This window comes from Monodon monoceros, unplaced genomic scaffold (genome assembly GCF_005190385.1).
Source record: "Monodon monoceros isolate NGI ecotype Baffin Bay Population unplaced genomic scaffold, NGI_Narwhal_1 Super_Scaffold_15, whole genome shotgun sequence".
Classification (NCBI taxonomy): domain Eukaryota; kingdom Metazoa; phylum Chordata; class Mammalia; order Artiodactyla; family Monodontidae; genus Monodon; species Monodon monoceros.
The window spans coordinates 54,258,822-54,278,363 of record NW_021703771.1 but is presented as its reverse complement, the minus strand read 5'-3'; the positions used below and the strand labels follow the sequence as shown (position 1 = coordinate 54,278,363).

Below are 19,542 nucleotides of genomic sequence, written 5' to 3'. Positions count from 1 at the left end.
GTGGGAATGATGTAAGCAAAGACACAGGAACAACCGTAACTGTAAGGTGTTAAAAGAATGACAAATAGTTTGTCGTTGCAGAAGTTAAGATGCTTGGATGAGGGGTGCAGTAGTCAATAAAGTTGGTAAAATAGTTTGGGGTTAATCCTTCCCAAGGAATTTAGACTTCATTTTATTGGTGATATGAAATTATCATCCTACAGGGAGGTTTTTCAGGCAGGATGCAAGATATATCACAGAGGAAAAAGAAATTAAATGTAGAGAGACCAGTTAGGAAGCAAGGCTGTTGGTAATAATCTAAGCATGAGTAACACAAGTCTGAGCTAGTGTTGCGGCAGAGAAAATAGAAAAAGAAGGGATTTGCATTGGAAATATTTCAAAGGAAGGATTGAGGGGACATGCTTGTTAACTCATCTAGCATGGGAGAACTGTGAAATGGAAGAGTTAAAGATAATATCAAAATTCTGAGCCTTTTGGACCAGAAAACCTTTCCTATTAACTCAGAACTCACTCTGTGATCTTGTACAGAGTATCTAGGTACATTTTCATCTTTCCAACCATTCTTTAAGTCAAATAGAACAGGTTTTTAAAATTTTCATTCCTTCCTTATGGATGAGAAAACCGAAGTTCATAGTTATGACCTGCTCAAGTTTATGTTATTATTATGTGGCAGTGCTAGGATTAAAACCCAGCTTTTTCACAACCAGTTGGTTTTGCCATGCTGAATTTGAAGTATTAGCAGAATGTGAAATTTCTAGCAGGTTTTGGGACTCTACATGAAAACAGTAGTTGAAGCAATGGGAATGGTTGAGACTTCCAAGGGAACAATTGTAGATAAAGGAGAGAAAGAGAATCATGGATTGGATTTTTGGTAATAGCATTTAGCTGAATAAAAAGAGAGAAAGAAGAAAACTGGAAAATAACAATCAAAGAAATAGGAAGGGGATCAGGAGTGGAAGATGTTGCTAGAAACTGAGAATATCAAAATGCAGAAACTGGTCAAAGCAAGATGCTATGTATACTGTGGAGACACAGAGGAAGATGAGGATAAGGAAAAGCCATTTAATTTAACAATTAGGAGATTATTAGAAACCTTTGAGGAGAGTCTTTTGAGAGAAGGCTGAAGACCACATATTATACTAGTTGAAGAAAGTATATGAGGGAAAAAAGAAGGGGCAGTGAGTTTACACTACTATTAGGAAACTTGTTTTTTATGTTTATATTCTTAGGGGATCAGAGTTTGGGATAATAGGTGGGTTTGTCTTATGCCTCTTCCCTCCAAATTACCCTGAGTAGAACTCCCCTCTTTTCTGGGGTATATGACTTAGGTGTGAGAGTTACTCTCTCTCTCTCACATCTAAGTCTTTACTAATAGCGCATGCAAAGCTGAGCTCAAGGAACCCTAGAAGATCCACACAGTTAAATACTGCATCATTTGCATTTCAGACAGCTTCAAAGAGTTTTAAATGATAACCTCATTTTATAAAGTTTGGTATATTTTTGGCTTTATTACTTTCTAAATCCTGAAAGTGTTTTTTAATAATTTCTTATATAATACATTTGCATTGTATCTTTGTGCTTATTCTTATTTAAAGGATGGAATGGCCGTATGCATGTTCATGCAAAACACCTTAACAAGATTTATGAGGTAATGTATCTTTGTTTTTAAAATATAATTTCTAATAAACCAAAAATAGCTCTTCATTCTGTGATTTGCAGTAGTTAAAAAGCAGTCACTGACTTTCTAATCATATTTATTCTAATGATGAACTATTTGTGCCATCAAGGATTGTCATATAATTAAATGTTACTGAAGGACATACAAGAATATCTCTTAAAAAATAAGAGATGAGAGATAAAAAGAATTAAAGACATAGCACTTTTCCCTAAAGAGCTGATATTTAGGTATAATCTGGTTATATTTAGGTATAGACATGGGAAGGTTAAATACTGTTACTAGAGCAGAATAGACACTGGTCAAGAGATGACACATAAAGATTACCTAATATTCAAAATTAGTAGAATGTATAGTGAAGTGGTCTGTATCTGCAAGGAGAGAGAAAAAGAGTTCCCAATTGGAGAAGGCTTTTATAGATTTCTGAGGAAGATGGATTCACTTTGCACCTAGATGAGGAAGAAAAATGAGAAAATTTTGGGCCTGTCATTTTGTATTTGGGGTTACAAACTGTGAAATGATTGGGCTGATTAGCTTTCTACTTCTATATTCTGAATGTAAACAATTTAAATATAATTATAACTAAGGAAATTCATATTTATTTAGCATACTTGTTTATTGGACATCACTATATTTTTGGTACTCTTTGTATGTGAGTCTAGAAAGAAAAGTGGAATCAACATTACTGTTTAAAATACCTTCTTCATTGTCTTAGCTCCTATTCACCTACTTCTCCCTATTACACTTGACTTTTTCTTAAATAAATCTTAAAACTTGGGTGTTTTTTTTTTAATAATCCTTTTTAGGGACTTCCCTGGTGGTCCAGTGGTAAAGAATCCACCTTACAATGCAGAGGACGTGGGTTCTATCCCTGGTCAGGGAACTAAGATCCCACATGCTGCAGGGTAACTAAGCCCATGTGCCACAAATACTGAACTCACGCACCTCAACTAGAGAGCCTGCGTGCCGCAAACTACAGAGCCCACGTGCTGTGGAGCCCGTGTGCCACAACTAGAGAGAGAAAAAAACCCACATGCCACAAATAGAAGCCCGTGCCCTGCCAGGAAGAGCCCGCATGCTTTAACGAAAGATCCTGCATGCCTCAACGAAGATCGTGCATGCTGCCAGTAAGACCTGATGCAGCCAAAAAAAAAAAAAAATCCTTTTTTTTTTTTTCTTTGCGGTACACAGGCCTCTCACTGTTGTGGCCTCTCCCGTTGCGGAGCATAAGCTCCGGGCGCGCAGCCTCAGTGGCCATGGCTCACGGGCCCAGCCGCTCCGCGGCATGTGGGATCTTCCCAGACCGGGGCACGAACTCGTGTCCCCTGCCTCGGCAGGCGGACTCTCAACCACTGCACCACCAGGGAAGCCCAAAAAAATCCTTTTTATTTGGAAGCAGTGTGTGTTAAGAAATTTGCAATTACTTTAGACCTGCACCTTTTCATTTTGGTTAGACCTACAAAAAATTCTGTACTTTCAAAACATTTAAAATTCACCTTTTAAATACACTTTGCAAAGTGGGTCTTTGCAAACACAAAAGGTTAAGACTTTTTTTTTTTTTTTGGTACGCGGGCCTCTCACTGTTGTGGCCTCTCCCGTTGCGGAGCACAGGCTCCGGACGCGCAGGCTCAGCGGCCATGGCTCACGGGCCCAGACGCTCCGCGGCATGTGGGATCTTCCCGGACCGGGGCACGAACCCGTGTCCCCTGCATTGGCAGGCGGACTCTCAACCACTGTGCCACCAGGGAAGCCCAAGACTTATTTTTACTTCAGAACCATTCTTTTATATAGGATCAGTCTCTGGGTCATTTTAGTGAGTAATGAAAACATTTTTGATAGGAACCTTCAATAACAGTTCTGGAGCTCAATCTTCTGTACCACAATTCTTCCTTTTGGATACAGCCTTAATTTTCCCATCCATAATTTGATACCAATAAAAATGGACTAAGACAGTATCACATTGAATTATTCCCGATTGCCAGCTGCTGAAAAGTTCCAGGAGCTGTATCCAGGCCTACCTCAGAGATATTGCAGGTTAGGTTCCAGACCACTGCATAAAGCGATATCGAAATAAAGCAAGTCACAAGAAGTTTTTGGTTTCCCAGTGCATATAAAAGTTATGTTTACACTCTACCATAGTCTATTAAAGTATGCGATAGCATTATGTCTAAAAAAAATGTACATACCTTAATTTAAAAATACTTTATTGCTAAAAAATGCTAACCATCATCTGAGCCTTCAGTGAATCGTAAACTTTTTGCTGATGGAAGGTCTTGTCTCAGTGTTGACGGCGGCTTACTGATCAGGGTGGTGGCTGCTGAGGGCTGGGATGGCTGCGGTAATTTCTTAAAACAAGACACCAGTGAAGTTTCCTGCATCAGTTGACTCTTCCTTTCATGAATGATTTCTCTGTAACATACAGTGCTGTTTGATAGCATTTTACCCATAGAGGAACTTCTTTCAAAATCGGAGTCAGTCCTCTCAAACATTGCCGCTCTTTATCAAATAAGTTTATTTAACATTTTAAATCCTTTGTTGTCATTTCAACAGTCTTCACAACATCTTCACCAGGGTAGATTCCATCTCAAGAAACCACCTTCTTTGCTCATCCATGAGAAGTAACTCCTCATCTGTTAAAGTTTATCATGAGATTGCAGCAACTCAGTCACATTTTCAGGCTTCAGTTCTAGTTCTCTTGCTGTTTCCACCACATCTGCAGTTACTTTCTCCACTGATGTCTTAAACCCCTCAAAGTCATCCAAGAGATTTGGAATCAACTTCTTCAAATTCATGTTAATGTTGATATTTTGACCTCTTCCCATAAATCGCAAATGTTCTTAATGGCATCTAGAATGGTGAATCCTTTCCAGAAGGTTTTCAAGTGACTTTGCCTAGATCCATCAGAGGGATCACTATCTATGGCAGCTATAGCCTTATGAAATGTATTTCTTAAATAATGAAACTTGAAAGTCAAAATTACTACTAGATCCACAGACTGCAGAATGGATGTTGTGTTAGCAGGCATGAAAACAGCATTAATTTCATTGTACACTTTCATCAGAGCTCTTGGGTGACCAGGGGCATCGTCAGTGGGCAGTAATAGTTTGGTTTTTATAAATTTATTTATTCTTGGCTGCACTGGGTCTTTGTTGCTGTGTGCGGGCTTTCTATAGTTGCAGTGAGCAGGGGCTACTCTTTGTCGTGGTGCGCTGTCTTCTCATTGCAGTGGCTTCTCTTGTTGCGGAGCACAGGCTCTAGGTGCGCAGGCTTCAGTAGTTGTGGCATGTGGGCTCAGTAGTTGTGGCACACGGGCTTAGTTGCTCTGCGGCATGTGGGATCTACCCGGATCAGGGCTTGAACCCACGCCCCCTGCATTGGCGGGTGGGTTCTTAACCACTGTGCGACCAGGGAAGCCCTGGGCAGTAATAGTTTGAAAGGAATCTTTTTTTTCTGAGCAGTAAATCAGCAGTGGGCTTATTCAGTAAAACATGTTGTAAACAGATGTGCTGTCACCCAGGCTTTGTTGTTCCATTTATAGAGCACAGAGTAGATTGAGCATAATTCTTAAAAGCCCTAAGATTTTCAGAATGGTAAATAAACATTAGCTTCAACTAGTAGTCACCAGCTGCATTAGCCCCTGACAAGAGAGTCAGCCTGTCCTTTGAAACTTTGAAGCCAGGCGTTGACTTCTCTCTAGCCATGAATGTCTTAGATGGCATCTTCTTCTAATATAAGGTTGTTTTGTCTACATTGAAAATCTGTTGTTTGGTGTAGCCACCTTCATGAATTATCTTAGTTAGATCTTCTGGATAACTTGCTGCAGCTTCTGTATCAGCACTTGCTGTTTTATCTGGCACATTTATGTTACGGAAATGGCTTCTTTCCTGAATTCTCATGAACCAACCTCTGCTAGCATCACACTTTTCTTCTGTATCTGCCTCACCTCTCTCAGTCTTCATAGAATTGAACAGAGTGAGGACCTTGCTCTGGATTAGGCTTTGACTTAAGGAAATGTGGCTGATTTGATCTTCTATCTAGACCAATAAAACTTTCTTCCTATCAACAGTAAGGTTGTTTTGCTTTCTTATCATTCATATATTCACTGGAGTAGCCCTTTTAATTTCCTTCAAGAACTTTTCCTCTGTATTCACAACTTGGCTAACTGTTAGCCAAAGCCTAATCCAACGCAATAAAGCGAAGCACAATGAAATGAGGAGTGCCTGCATTATACAAAAACATCCATTCATTTGGAAGAAAGTTGATATGTCTATAGTTTAAAAATATATAATGATTTAGGGATGTATTTTGATAAGCTTACATAGCATTTAGTATGAATTATTTTATCTTCATTATTATACTGTTTTGCTCATGATACATTGGCTAATAGTTCTATACTTTGAGGTGTGATTATTTTTATAAACATAGTTCAGTAATTTTGTTTCTACTGCATCTTAAGTTTTAAAAGTATTTGTAAATATCAAAATTAAAAATATTAACATCCATTTTTCCTTTTTCCTTCAATATACAGACTTCCTTTAATAAGTGTTGCACTAGTTCAAGGTCGGGCCCTGGGTGGAGGAGCAGAGGTTACTACAGCATGTGATTTCAGGTAGGGTAAGAATTGTATGACTCCTTGCACAGGTGTAATTAACATGCTCAAATTCATTTTTGCCTGAATATCAGTATTTTATTTATTCTTAAAGAGGATAATCAGTTAGTGAATATTTTCTTTTTGCCAATCATTAAAGTAGATAATTTTAGTCAGTCTAGTATAATTCCATAATTATTTCTTTACTATGCATTTCAAAAAGTTAACAAAAGGATTTGAATAAATCAAATCCATATTAGCAAAGTCCCTGGGGAAGGAAACCAAGAAAATATATGAAACTTTAAGATTCCCAAGAATTATACAAGAAAAGTAAAGAACTAAAAAAACCCAGAGAAATAAAGTAAAGAGAATAGAGAAGGAGACTGCTTAAGTCTTCCTCTTACAAGAGGTTTTCTGAGAACTATTTCCTATCTTTACTGTGATTTGTAGTAACTTTGTGGAGATTTTGGGCTGATTAGGGAATTCAATTAGAGAAAGTTATTTGGGACCAATTAACCTTTCAATCCCTAGAATTCTTTTTAGTATTGGCTAGCTGTACTTTATAGGAATGACACAATTTTGATAAGGCCTTCTATATTTTGGTTTTGTGTGTATAAAACATAAATGTTCAGTTTAATGACTGGCTACAAAATAGGAACCTATGTAACCATATTATAGGTCAAGAATTGAAATATTGGGGCTTCCCTGGTGGCGCAGTGGTTGAGAGTCCGCCTGCCGATGCAGGAGACACGGGTTCGTGCCCCGGTCCGGGAAGATCCCACATGCCGCGGAGCGGCTGGGCCCGTGAGCCACGGCCACTGAGCCTGCGCGTCCAGAGCCTGTACTCCGCAACGGGAGAGGCCACAACAGTGAGAGGCCCGCGTACCGCAAAAGAAAAAAAAAAAAAAAAAAAGAAAGATTACCGGCACTCCTGAACCCCCATACATGCACCTTCTAAGTCATAGACCCTTCATTTCCATCTATAGGAAACTATTACCCTGTAATTTATGATAATTACGTTCTTACTTTCCTGTATAGTTTTATAAGTTAACTATTCTGTAACCAATATATTCTATTTTTTTCTTTTTGAACTTAATATAAATGGCATCATATACTAATAGAAATACTATGAGGAAAGATTCAGTAAGCTAATTCATGCAAAGTAGTAGCATTTTATTGATATTTTAATTTTTCTTTTTAAAATTTATGACAGGTTTCAATTTATAAGTTGAAATATATCACTTTGTATTCACATAAGTCGGGATTTTAAAATAGTTTTGGTGTGTAAGACAATTTACAAAGATCCCAGTCTCTCTGAAAACTAGTACTTACTAACTGGGGAGGATTCTTGTACACAACGAAAAATGGCGATTTCACATGACAGTGACCCCTGCTGTCATCAGTGCAGATTGCATCAGGAAGCTACATTTCATTCTGTGAGGAGGAAGCAGTTATTGGCTTCATGGACAGTATGAGACTAAATATAAATGCTCTGTGTGCGAAAGGATTAAATGCTTTCTCACTTTACCCTGAAACACAGGTACTTGTGGAATATATAATTTAAATATATAATTATATAATATATATAAGATATAAAGTATATATTTAAGTATAATTTAATATATTTAAAGAATCCTAAGGTATATGTGAGTATACATTATTACACTTAAAAATTCTCTACATAAAAAAAAACATTCTTTGCATAAAAGTAAGTGCAAGTTAAAACTTTATAGATGCACTCTGGAGAAAGTGTACCCTCTAACACAGTCTGGTGTTCATCTTTAAGCATTTATTAGACTTTTGCATCATCCTTTATATTCATTCCTGACCTGTGTTTGGGTGTAGTTAGGATTTAGGCCAAAAGGCAAAATCACAGAAAAAAATAGAGATTATTTAGTCCTTTAATACTGCTAATTTACCTTGCTATGTTATTCTCTAAATGAAGTGTCATGTGTTCCTAGAGCCTCATAAAATATTTAGTTTTTTTGATTATGAGTTGTCTGAGGGTACTGCCCTCATCAGATATATTCAGTAACATAACCAGATACAGTCACTTTTCCAATGAAGACATATTCATTTGTGGACCAACTACTTGGCATATACAGACCCTCATATTAAATTGCATTCAGTAGAGTCATTCATTAAACATAGTTTAGCACCATGGCTATCTAGGCACTGCCATTTAAGAAACTTGTATGTTTTGGGTTTTTGTTTAGTTTTTCTAGTAATACAGTTTTATTACATTTTATAAAATTTCTGATTCACAACTGATAAGAAATTTTTAAAAAAAGAAACTGAGCCTTCACAATAGAAGTGTGAAAAGCACTGTCCTAGACTATTCAGCCCTTTTAAATCTTTGTACTAAATGCAAGAGTTCTTAAAAGATAAAGGCTAATAGAGAGGGTTGTATACTGAAGTACATTACTAGCCACAGTTACAAGGTAGTGATAAATCAACACAAATTACTCTAGCTGATTTTCCCCCCAACTTGATCAGTACCCTGTCAGTTATCTTCTATGACAAATTATATTATAAAAATACCTGCTTGTTATTAAAAAAACACCAAAAGCTTTCATAGCATTCTGCTAAAAAGATAAGTTCCTTCCATAGGTTGGCTCTTTTTAGCTTAGCTTTCTTACCTTGGAGAGTTGCCTGGAATTCACTCAACTGACAGAAGAAGAAGAGAAATAATCTTAATATGAATATTCCAAAGAATTGAGCTCATGCACCATTCTAGCATTATCCTACTCCCTGCCCCAAAACCCTTTAAGCACCAGCTGATAATACATGTAATGAATTAATATGTCAGAAACAGGTCTGCATGGCATATATAGACCCTCATACTAAATTGCCTTCAATTGAGTCATAATTTTCATTTAAACTTTCTTGAGAAAATGGCTTTTTAAAAACATTTTCTAAAGCAAAACATTAACTTATGAATTAAAAAATGACATTCTACAGTGCTCACAATCTCGTCACTCTAACATCTTTCCCTTTAGTGACAAAATTGATGAGGAAATAAAAAGCTAGAACTGTATTAAAATCATTTGCTTCAGATTTTTAAATTTGTCTTGATTAATTAAAATATCTAGAATGAAATACAAATTAAGAAAATATTTGAGTGTTAGTTTTCTATTGCAGCCGTAACAAATTACCACAAATTTAGTGGCTTTTAACAACATCAGTTTATCTCACAGATGTATAGGTTGGAAATCTGGCTGGGCTCAACTGGGTTCTCTAAACCTGGTCACACAAGGCCCAAATCAATATGTTGGCTGGACTGGGCTCTGAGGGATCATCTACTTCCAGGTCCATCCTGGTTACAGCTGGCAGAGTTCAGCCCCATGCACTTGTAATTCTGAGGTCCCTGTTTTTCTGTCAGCCTGTCAGCCAGGGGCCAGTCTTTGCTCTTGGAGGATGCCTGCATTCCTTCTCATGTTTTTCATGTGGCCCCCCTTCAGCAGTGGTGGGTTAAGTTCCTTTCGTACTTTGAATCTTTCTCACTTTCCCCTCTGCTGCATCTCTCTGACTCCAGTTGGAGAAAGTTTTCTGCTTTTAAGAGCTCATGTGGTTAGATTAGGCCCACTCAGGTAATCAAGGATAATGCCCCTATTTTGGTGTATATAACCTTAATTACATTTGCACAGTCCCTTTTACTATGTTTACTATGCACAGCTTCCAGGGATTAGGGCCCTGGACATCTTTGTGGGACCATTCTACCTATATCGTATGGGCTTGGCGTAGAGAATATTGCCAGATTTTTTGCTTTTATATTCCTATTTGATCACCAATTAAAATTGGTAACTTTGTTACTCTAAGCTACCTTTGTAACTCTTTTTAAACTTTTATTTAGGTACTTTTTAGACAACATTAATAGGAGTTCCTATATATACCAAATTAATAAAGGTTCGTTGATATAAACATCATTTTAAGTGTAGCTATAGTATGGTTTCTTAGATTGGTTTCAAGCTCAAGTTTCCAGAATGTGTTTTAGGAGGTACTTAGAACACTCATTCCTTGATTCTGCTTTCTGTCTTATTCCATATCATTCAGAAAAAGGGGGTCGGGGTGGGACAAAGGGGAGAGAAAAGAAAATCTCTCAGAACTACCCTAGAAAATAGAAAATGACAAACTCAGACTGCTTGGCTTTTCAGCATCAACTTTTGGCAGTCAAAAGCATGTAAACAGTTTAATTACATGTCTAATATTTACTTTTTGCTACTTAACTTGGTATAAGAGAGAAACTGGAATTGCATTTTTTGTTTGGAAATATAGTCAGCCCTCTGTATCTGCGGGTTCCAAATTCAAGGATTCAACCAAGGATTGAAAATATTCTGGAAAAACATCCAGGAAGTTTCAAAAAGCAAAACTTCAATTTGCCATGTGCTTGCGGCTGTTGACATAGCATTTACATTGTATTAGCTATAAATAATCTAGAGATGATTTAAAGTATATGGGAGGATGTGTGTAGGTCACATAAAAATACTACACTATTTTATATGAAGAAATTGAGCATCTGAGGATTTGATATATGTGGGGAGTCCCGGAACCAATCGTGGAATGAACAGAGAATTTTCCTATAACATATTATCACTTAAATTTACCGATTTTTAACACCTTGCTGTTTTGTTTTTCACCTCGTGTGTGTGTGTGTGTGTGTGTGTGTGTATGTATGTTTTATATATATATATAATAATTCTGAGAAATTTGAGTAGGTTGCAAACATCTTGCCCTTTTACTCCTTTAAACACACATGTACTCACATAAATATATATTATTTTTTAAGAACTAGAGTATTTCCTTATTTAACCACAGCACAGTTGTCAAATGCAGGAAATTTAACATCAGTGCCATACTTTTATCGAACATACTATCCATATTCCAGTTGTGTCGATTCAGCAGTAATACCCAGTAGAGCACTCCTGGACTTTTCCTCCACTGCGAGATCATGTACTGCATTTAGTTGTCAGAGTTCTTCACATTCAGAACTGAGATTATTTATTTATTTATTTTGAGATAATTTATTTTTAAGCCAATAAGTTTGTGTTATAACATCAATAGTAAATAATACAGGTGATGATAGTTTTAAAATGTTTATTGTGCTTTCTGGTTGTAAAAGGATATGTGTACATGCTGGTGAATATGAATCACCTGGGGATTTTATTAATATGCAGTTCTGATTTCATCTCAGGGGTGAAGCCTGAGGTGATGCTGATGTTGCTGGTCCACAGACCACACATTGAATAACAAGGTGTAGATTATTTTGAAAATACTTATTTCAAAAATATTTTACATATTGTAAAATATACCTTACTGTACAGTAAAAAAATTTTTTTAATGTACAGTTAGTTATAGACTAAAAATTAAAGTTGTTGCCATTCAGAGATAATTAGCATTAGCACTGTGGTGTGCTTTCTTCACATCTTTTTAAAACAGACGTATAACTATTTTTTAAAAATTAGGATCATATGACATATAGTTTATATTTAATGTACTTGGAAAACATGAATTTAATAAATTTAAAATATTCCATCAGTTTGGATTACTAAAATATCCTCCTTTGGTTGTTCCTAATTTTTCTCTATTATGATTAATGCTGTGATAACTGCCTTATAAATAAGGCTTTGTCCTTTTGGATTATTTCCTTAGAATAAATCCTAGTACTTATTAAGTACTTCAGGTACTTAGTCAAGGGATGTGAAAATGTTTAAGGTGTTTGATATATGGTGCCAAGTTATCCTCCAGGAAAGATTCTGCCAATTTATACAACTACCAGCAGTATATGAGTGTGTTTGAGAGCATCCTTTCTTACAATGAGTATTACTCTTTTAAAAGATCTTTTCTAATTTTGATAATCAAAAATTAAATTTTATTTTAATTTGCAATTTTTAAAGGTTTCAGTGAGGCATAAATTTTCACATGTTCATTGATGTGTATCTGTGTGTGTGTGTGTGTGTGTGTGTGTGAATTGTCTGCATTTCCTTTTTGCTCTTCTTTGGAGTATCCAAGATTTAGCTGTTTATACACTGGATGAAAAACATTTTTATTCCTCCATCTCCCTAGAGAAATAAGATTCTCAATTATGCAGTTTAGAGCCTGCCTATCTAATTTGTTTTCAGTCTCTAACATTGCTTTCATGAATATAAATAACCCTCAGCCAAAGGTATTAGCATTTCCAGCTGCTACCCATTAGTTAAAAGTATATTACAAAGAAAGGGAGCTATAAACAGCCTTGTCCCAAGGGAGCTACTGTAGGTAGCTCTTTTCTTAAAATACTAACTTAACAAGTAAAACACAAAATACACATACACACTTGCACAAATGTGCACGTGCACACACCAACCAGCACATCCCAGAGTCATTAGAAAAGAAATTCCTTTTTTTTTTTTTTTTTTTGTACGCGGGCCTCTCAGTGTTGTGGCTTCTCCCGTTGCGGAGCACAGACTCCGGACGCGCAGGCTCTGCGGCTATGGCTCACGGGCCCAGCCGCTCCGCGGCATGTGGGATCTTCCCGGACCGGGGCACGGACCCGCGTCCCCTGCATCGGCAGGCGGACTCTCAACCACTGCGCCACCAGGGAAGCCCACAAATTCCATTTTTGCTGTGGCAGTGCCTGTTCTCTAAATATGAGATGTCCACCTTAGGAAGCAGTCACGCTGCCCACGCATCACTGTATTATGCGGAAAGACTTATTTTAGAGCCTGTGATATCAAGAAAATGCACCTCTGAGCATGCTAGGATTACTGAGTATTAAAACCAGACTATATTCCCAAAACATTTTACTGTCTCTATCTCACTGTACCACCACACACACACACACGCGCACGCACACACACACACAATATTCACTCATTCAACCACATACTCTCTTAGTCAAGCAGTCTCTTTGCATAAAATACACGGAGCCTCATGAGAACAATCAGCTGAGAGCAGGAAATCAGAACAGTGAGCTATGGGGAGAATCTTTGGAGTCTTTCCTTCTGTTTTCCATAATTTGTCTTATGTTGTGATGGCAGGTAGAAAACATGAGGAAGGAGGTGCCAGGAAAGGACATGCACAAACAAATAAGTGTGTGTTCAAAGCATGATTTTAAAGTATTGTTTGTGGTCAGATATGTTGTTGCTATTATATAATTTTATGTGCCATATTTCCCCATATCACCAGTTTGCTTTGTTGTATTTGGGTCTTTGTTTCTGTGCGAGTGCTTTCTCTAGTTGCGGCGAGCAGGGGCCACTCTTCATCGCGGTGCGCGGGCGTCTCACTGTCACGGCCTCTCTTGTTGCAGAGCACAGGCTCAAGACGTGCAGGCTCAGTAGTTGTGGCTCACGGGCCTAGTTGCTCCACAGCATTTGGGATCTTCCCAGACTAGGGCTCAAACCCGTGTCCCCTGCATTGGCAGGCAGATTCTCAACCACTGCACCACCAGGGAAGCCTGGTTCGTTCTTAATACCATGTAAAAGGACCAGCAATTTCTGGCCCTACAGTTTTATTTAAATCAATGATTTCAGACTTCAAATTTATATCATGTGATTTAATTTTGTAACAGGAGTGCCTTCTTTAAAATTTTTAAATATTTCAGCTTTTACTTATATTGCACGATATTCCTTGTTAGTCTTCGAGAGATATATGTCTATTTTTTTTTTTAAATCACCTTGGAATCTTCTGCTTCAGCCATATCTAACAGAACACAGTATTATTTCTACCTTTATTTGGAAATGAAAAATTGTATATATTTTGTATTCTCCATTAACAGATATTGAGGAAAGGTAGTATATCATTATTTGCTGGGCTTCAGTGCGAGTATAGCTCTTACTTTAGGGACTGAGTGAGTTTAGTCCAGGAAACAACTTTATAATGTCTTTCTAGCAGAAACACTGCTGTATTTGTAGTGACTTATTAATGTAACCAACTTGATAATAATAAAAGCTAGTACACATAGTTTAATATGTACATTGTGAGGCTACAAAATACAATTTTTATATTCCAAATAAAAGTATAAATAATACTGTGTTCTATAGATGTGGCTCAGACAGAAAATTTCACACTGATTTTTTAAAAATATATATAAACACAATTCCTCTAAGATTCTGTTTAAAAGAATTGTGGTGTATATATGTTCGAAGTAACTTTCATATATTAACCATTTAATACTCATGGTAATTCTATGGCATAAGTACTATTGTTATATCTATTTTATAAACAAGCATACTGAGGCCCAGGGATGTTAAGCAATCTACTCTTCCTCATCCTCTTTATACCATGTGTCTTTTTTCTTTGCTGTATTTTACGAGGTGTAAAATGCAGCCGGTCTAATGGCCAAGCCAGGCAGTCAGTCTGGTTTACATTTATGCACTTCACATCAAAGCTCCTACTCTATCCCAATGCAGTTATTTATGTGTTTCTAACTCTTTGCCACAGAGATCAGTAAAAGTACCTTTCTTTAATAATAAACAGTTTTTAAAAACTTTTTTATAACTTTTACTAAAAATCCTCCTGTTTTAGTAAAATTTAGTAATTGTTTTAAAATTGTTTTTCTTGAATACATTTGTCCAAAGTCCTGCAACTTATAGCTAACTCATCAGAAAGTAGTAGCACAATGAACAGTCCTTTCAGATATCAACATTGACTTTGCAACACCTGTCAAAGGTGATACTCTTCCTCAAGTTATGGGTAGTTTTTCCTATAACACTGATGCATCCATACTGTAACACCAGGTATATCCATATTTGATTAAATTTCCTCATCTCCCCTCTCCCAAGGTGTCGCAGGAAATTTTCAACTTTGCTAATAATAATGACACTAATAAACAGATGATACTTATAATTCTTTTACTTTTCAAAATAAGAGAGTTTAATATGGTTTTATAAATGAGTCGGCTATAAGGCTTCAGAATCTTAAGATTCAGGTCTTCCAGTTTTCTACATAGATTAATAGATTATCCCTTGCAATAAATTACATTACATACAGGTAACTGCATCTAAACTCTAGCAGTAATTAGTGTATAATCCTGTAAGGCCTATCAGGAAGCAGTTTCTGTTTTTGGATGCATCTTGCTGATATGACGTTTTCTTCATAAATTCTGGTTATCACCATTGAAGATTTTATATTTAACTTTTAGGTTAACAAAGAGTATTGTGGAAGGTTATCATCTGAATGTTCCATATTTCTTTCATTGTTAGACTGAACTACTTTGTGTTCTTTTGTCACTAATATACATTTTTTGGTCATATTTTCTAATATATTGATAATATGTACATCAGTACACAAGTACACCCTAGGCATGACATGTAAAGAATGGATGTCAGAGTTTGATCACAATAGGTATTTTTATAAAGATCACCTCAGGATTTGTTAGAGTTATAAAATATGATTCAAAAAATCATACCTCACCTTATAAAATAAGGGAAAAACCACACATGGTATAAAGATGGTAATAAACATTCTTCTTTAGAAGCAAATAATTCCAAATATAAATATGCTTACATATATAATAACTTTTGTTGTCATAAGTTCATCTACATTATCCCAACATCTAGAACTTTAACCAACTTTTATGTTCAGCTGATTTTAAATGAATTTTTCCCTGACATAATCCTTTTCTGTACTGTAGGCATAGATCTGAGCCATCAGTGTCAATTCCAGTATATAATGAGGAACTGTGACACATTTATTCTGTGAAAAGCTTTATAGGATTTTCAGTATTAACAATATTCCTGTTTCCAAGTCTATTAGACATTATTGTAATGTCTATTCTACTTTCTTAATTTTTGACCTTGATTTCTGTTTATTATAAGACAGTACTCCTCTCACAACTTGGGGCTAGATTCAGATTAAGACACTTGTTCTTTTTTCCCTCCCATTTAAAAATAATTTATTGAAAACTACTATTTTCATGGCTATTTGCTTCTAATAGCAGTTGTCCATAATAGAGGCAGATTTTCTCTTACAGGAATTCACAGCTGTGAAGAGAAAGTTCTTTCCCAGTGGGTTAGTAAATAGGCTTTTGTGAGAATTCTCTACTGGAATATTTCTCTTGATTAAAGGGTCAGAGACTGAAAGTCTATTGTTCTTGGTACTAAAAGAACCAAACCACCTGCAGCTAAGCATTGAACTCTTTGGAAAACCAGAACTATCTTAAAGTCTTCGTTTTTGTAATGAGTAGTTTGAAAGCAATAATTTTTCTTAAAAAATTAAAATTCAGACATGACTTTTGGTCCAAATTAGAGATTTTAACATAGTGAATGCATTGAAGAATGCAGTCCAAATAAAACTCATACGCTGCATTCTCTAAACAGTATAGCTTTCTGCAGCCTATTAATATTATACACATATTTAACTGGCAAATGTGACTGCTGTGCCCACTAATCTCTTTGTGTTTATTCCTTTTTATTGTTCCACTTGATTATTAATCCCCCTATTCATAAAAGTCCCAAGATTTGGGGGAAATGAATCCCTGCTATAGGAAATCACTCAAGTCCAACCCAAGCCACTATCAACTTTAATGGTATCCCTGCTTCCACTCATCTAGTTAACTATTTTATGTACTGTGAGGTTAAGAGCACACATAATGAAGCTAACTTACTTGGATTTAAAATTCTGGTCCTGCTATAGCTGCATGGCCTTGGGTGTGCTATTCATTTAATCGCTGTTGCCTCTGTTTCCCTCTGTAAAATGAGTGTATTACTGTACCTCATATGGTTGTTCTGAGGATTAGTTAACATAAAGTTCCTTAAATAGTTGGTGTGCTATTAAATGCTAAATAGGCTACTCTTACAAAACAAATCAGATACTACTCCTTTGGTCAGCCTCCTCCTAAAGAGCTTCACACTTAAAAAATAAAACCTGACCTCCTGAGTGCCTATAAGCTTACCTGTCTGATTTCATCCCCCATTACTCTCTGTTGGCTCTATTCAAGCTACATTAGCCTGTTCCCCAGAGATACTAAGCAGTTCTACTTCAAGGCCTTTGCACTTGCAATTCCCTCTTCCTGGAATTCCCTCCCAGAACTTTGCATCGCTCACTCACTTGGGTAGCTGCTCAAATATTCAGAGGACTCCATCTAAAATAGCACACACCCAACACACATTGCCTCATTCTCTAGTTCCTTGCCTCATTTTCTTTATAGCATTTATCACCACTGACATTATATTGTCCAGTGTCTTTCCTAACAGGAATGTAAACTCAGCATAGGGATTTTATTTTGGTCATTCCTGTAGTCCCGCATCTAGCGTTGGTAGTGCTTAGGAAATATTTGTTGGAAGAGTGGATCAATCGAGTTAAAAAAAAACCAAACATTTTTTTTCCCCCTGAGGACTACTGAGTTTAACTTACTATGCATTTTTTTTCATGATATGCACCTAACATTCCTTACTCCCATATTTTCACTTTAATCCAGGTTTTCTCAGTAGGCCACCACTCACTTGAGAAAGATACACTTTGGGCTTTTAGAAGTAAACATATAGATTCTTATATGCAAAGTAAAAGATAAGCGAGCACAAGAATGTTGACCGTGTTTTCAAAGGGAAGTGCTAAATACTGTGCAATAAATTGAATTCTATACTTAGCCAGATTTTTTGAACATTGTTTTTAATACAACACATCTACCTGTAAAGATCTATGGAGATTTCAGATTAGATTACGAATAGGTAGTACTTTGTGACTAAAGCATATATAGTTTCAATTAAGTTTTTTCTTTTTTCTTCTGCAGATTAATGACTACCGAGAGTGAGATCAGATTTGTCCACAAGGAGATGGGTGTAATACCAAGCTGGGGAGGTGCTACCCGGCTAGTTGAAATAATTGGCAGTAGACAAGCCCTCAAAGTGTTAAGTGGGGCCCTTAAGCTGGATTCAAAAAAGGCTTTACAAATAGGAATGGTTGAGGAGGTCTTGCAGTCTTCAGATGAAACCGAATGTCTCAGAGAGGCACAAGAGTGGCTACAGCAGTTTATCAAAGGGCCACCAGAAGTAATTAGAGCTTTGAAAAAATCTGTTTCTTCAAGCAAAGAGCTTTGTTTAGAGGAGGCATTACAGACTGAAAGAGATCTTTTAGGAACAGTTTGGGGTGGACCTGCAAATTTAGAGGCTATTGCTAGGAAAGGAAAGTTTAATAAATAGTTTAAAAAAATATGTACTACAGGTAAAACTCCAATGATTAATATGTATAAAAGTTAAATGATATTAAATATGAATGTCAGAACTACTTTGAAGGCTACTATTAGTATTTCAGTTTTAAACAACTGTTTGAATACCTGAACTCATTGGCCTAGTTTTCAGTCTATGTGGGTACTTACCAAGTAATTTCGAACATCTGACTAAAATATGCAACACTTTCAGCTTAAAAATTATTAGCAATTCCCAAATTCCCATATTAGTTCTTAGGCTATAACCAAAGACCAGTTTTTAAAAGAAAAAACTACACAAAATCTCTTGTGTTATTTTTCATAAAGTCTTTGTCTTGCCTTACCTGGAAATTATTTACAAAAATAGCTTAATGAAACTTAGCAAAAGTGGAGAGGGGTCAGGGACAGGAAAATACGCAAAGGTATGGTTAGTCCTCTTCTGCTCCAAGCAGCTGCATTGAAGAAGTCATGGGTAACAGCCCTTCTTTTAAATAAAGATGCTCCTCACCTCAGCCCTCTACAAATCTGGACCTTATTTATTTGATCTTTTAAATAATTATTAGATTTCTATTTTAAATTATCTACGAAACAATGATAGCCACCACAAAGAAAGTCTACTAACTACAAAATTGGCCAGTTCATTTGTGTGTTCCAGAATTTCCAAACCAGTAGTTAAGAAGTACTGTAGTTTATGTAGTAATCAAATTGAACTTTGATCAAAACTGCCAAAGACTGCAGAGACTGAGGAAGCATCCTGTAACATACATTTGCATTTTACATCAGATTTCTATTTTTTTCTGAAAAGTAGCTAGCGTTTCTTCTTTTATAACTAGCTATCTTTTAAAAGTAAAGTTAATAACAATGTGCAACTCAAACTTTTATGATCTCAGTAATACAGACTTTAAAAAACGTAAGTCAAAGAATTGAGTCCTAATTCTAACCTATCACAACAAGAGGTAAAAGGATGGACCTAGAGTCTGTCATACAGAGTGAAGTAAGTCAGAAAGAGAAAAACAAATACTAACACATTTGTATATGTATGCTAACACATATACATGGAATCTAAAAAAAAAAAAAAAAAAGGTTCTGACGAACCTAGGGACAGGGCAGGTATAAAGACACAGATGTAGAGAATGGACTTGAGGATGCAGTGGGGGA

At 36.3% G+C, this 19,542-nt stretch overlaps 1 protein-coding gene across 7 annotated transcripts in view; it reads left to right on the top strand.

The window, feature by feature from the left end:
* The window catches only part of ECHDC1 (ethylmalonyl-CoA decarboxylase 1), a 44,722-nt gene extending 25,243 nt beyond the window's left edge, over window positions 1–19,479 (top strand). For 6 of the 7 annotated variants that reach the window (XM_029223756.1, XM_029223755.1, XM_029223757.1 and 3 more), the window contains 3 exons: window positions 1,596–1,648; window positions 6,204–6,284; window positions 17,971–19,479. In XM_029223756.1, coding sequence (XP_029079589.1) covers window positions 1,596–1,648; window positions 6,204–6,284; window positions 17,971–18,379 — 543 coding nt within the window. In that variant the 3' untranslated portion in view covers window positions 18,380–19,479. The remainder of the gene's footprint in view (window positions 1–1,595; window positions 1,649–6,203; window positions 6,285–17,970) is intronic. The other variant, XM_029223758.1, reaches the window with a different exon arrangement.
* Window positions 19,480–19,542: the final 63 nt, after the last annotated feature.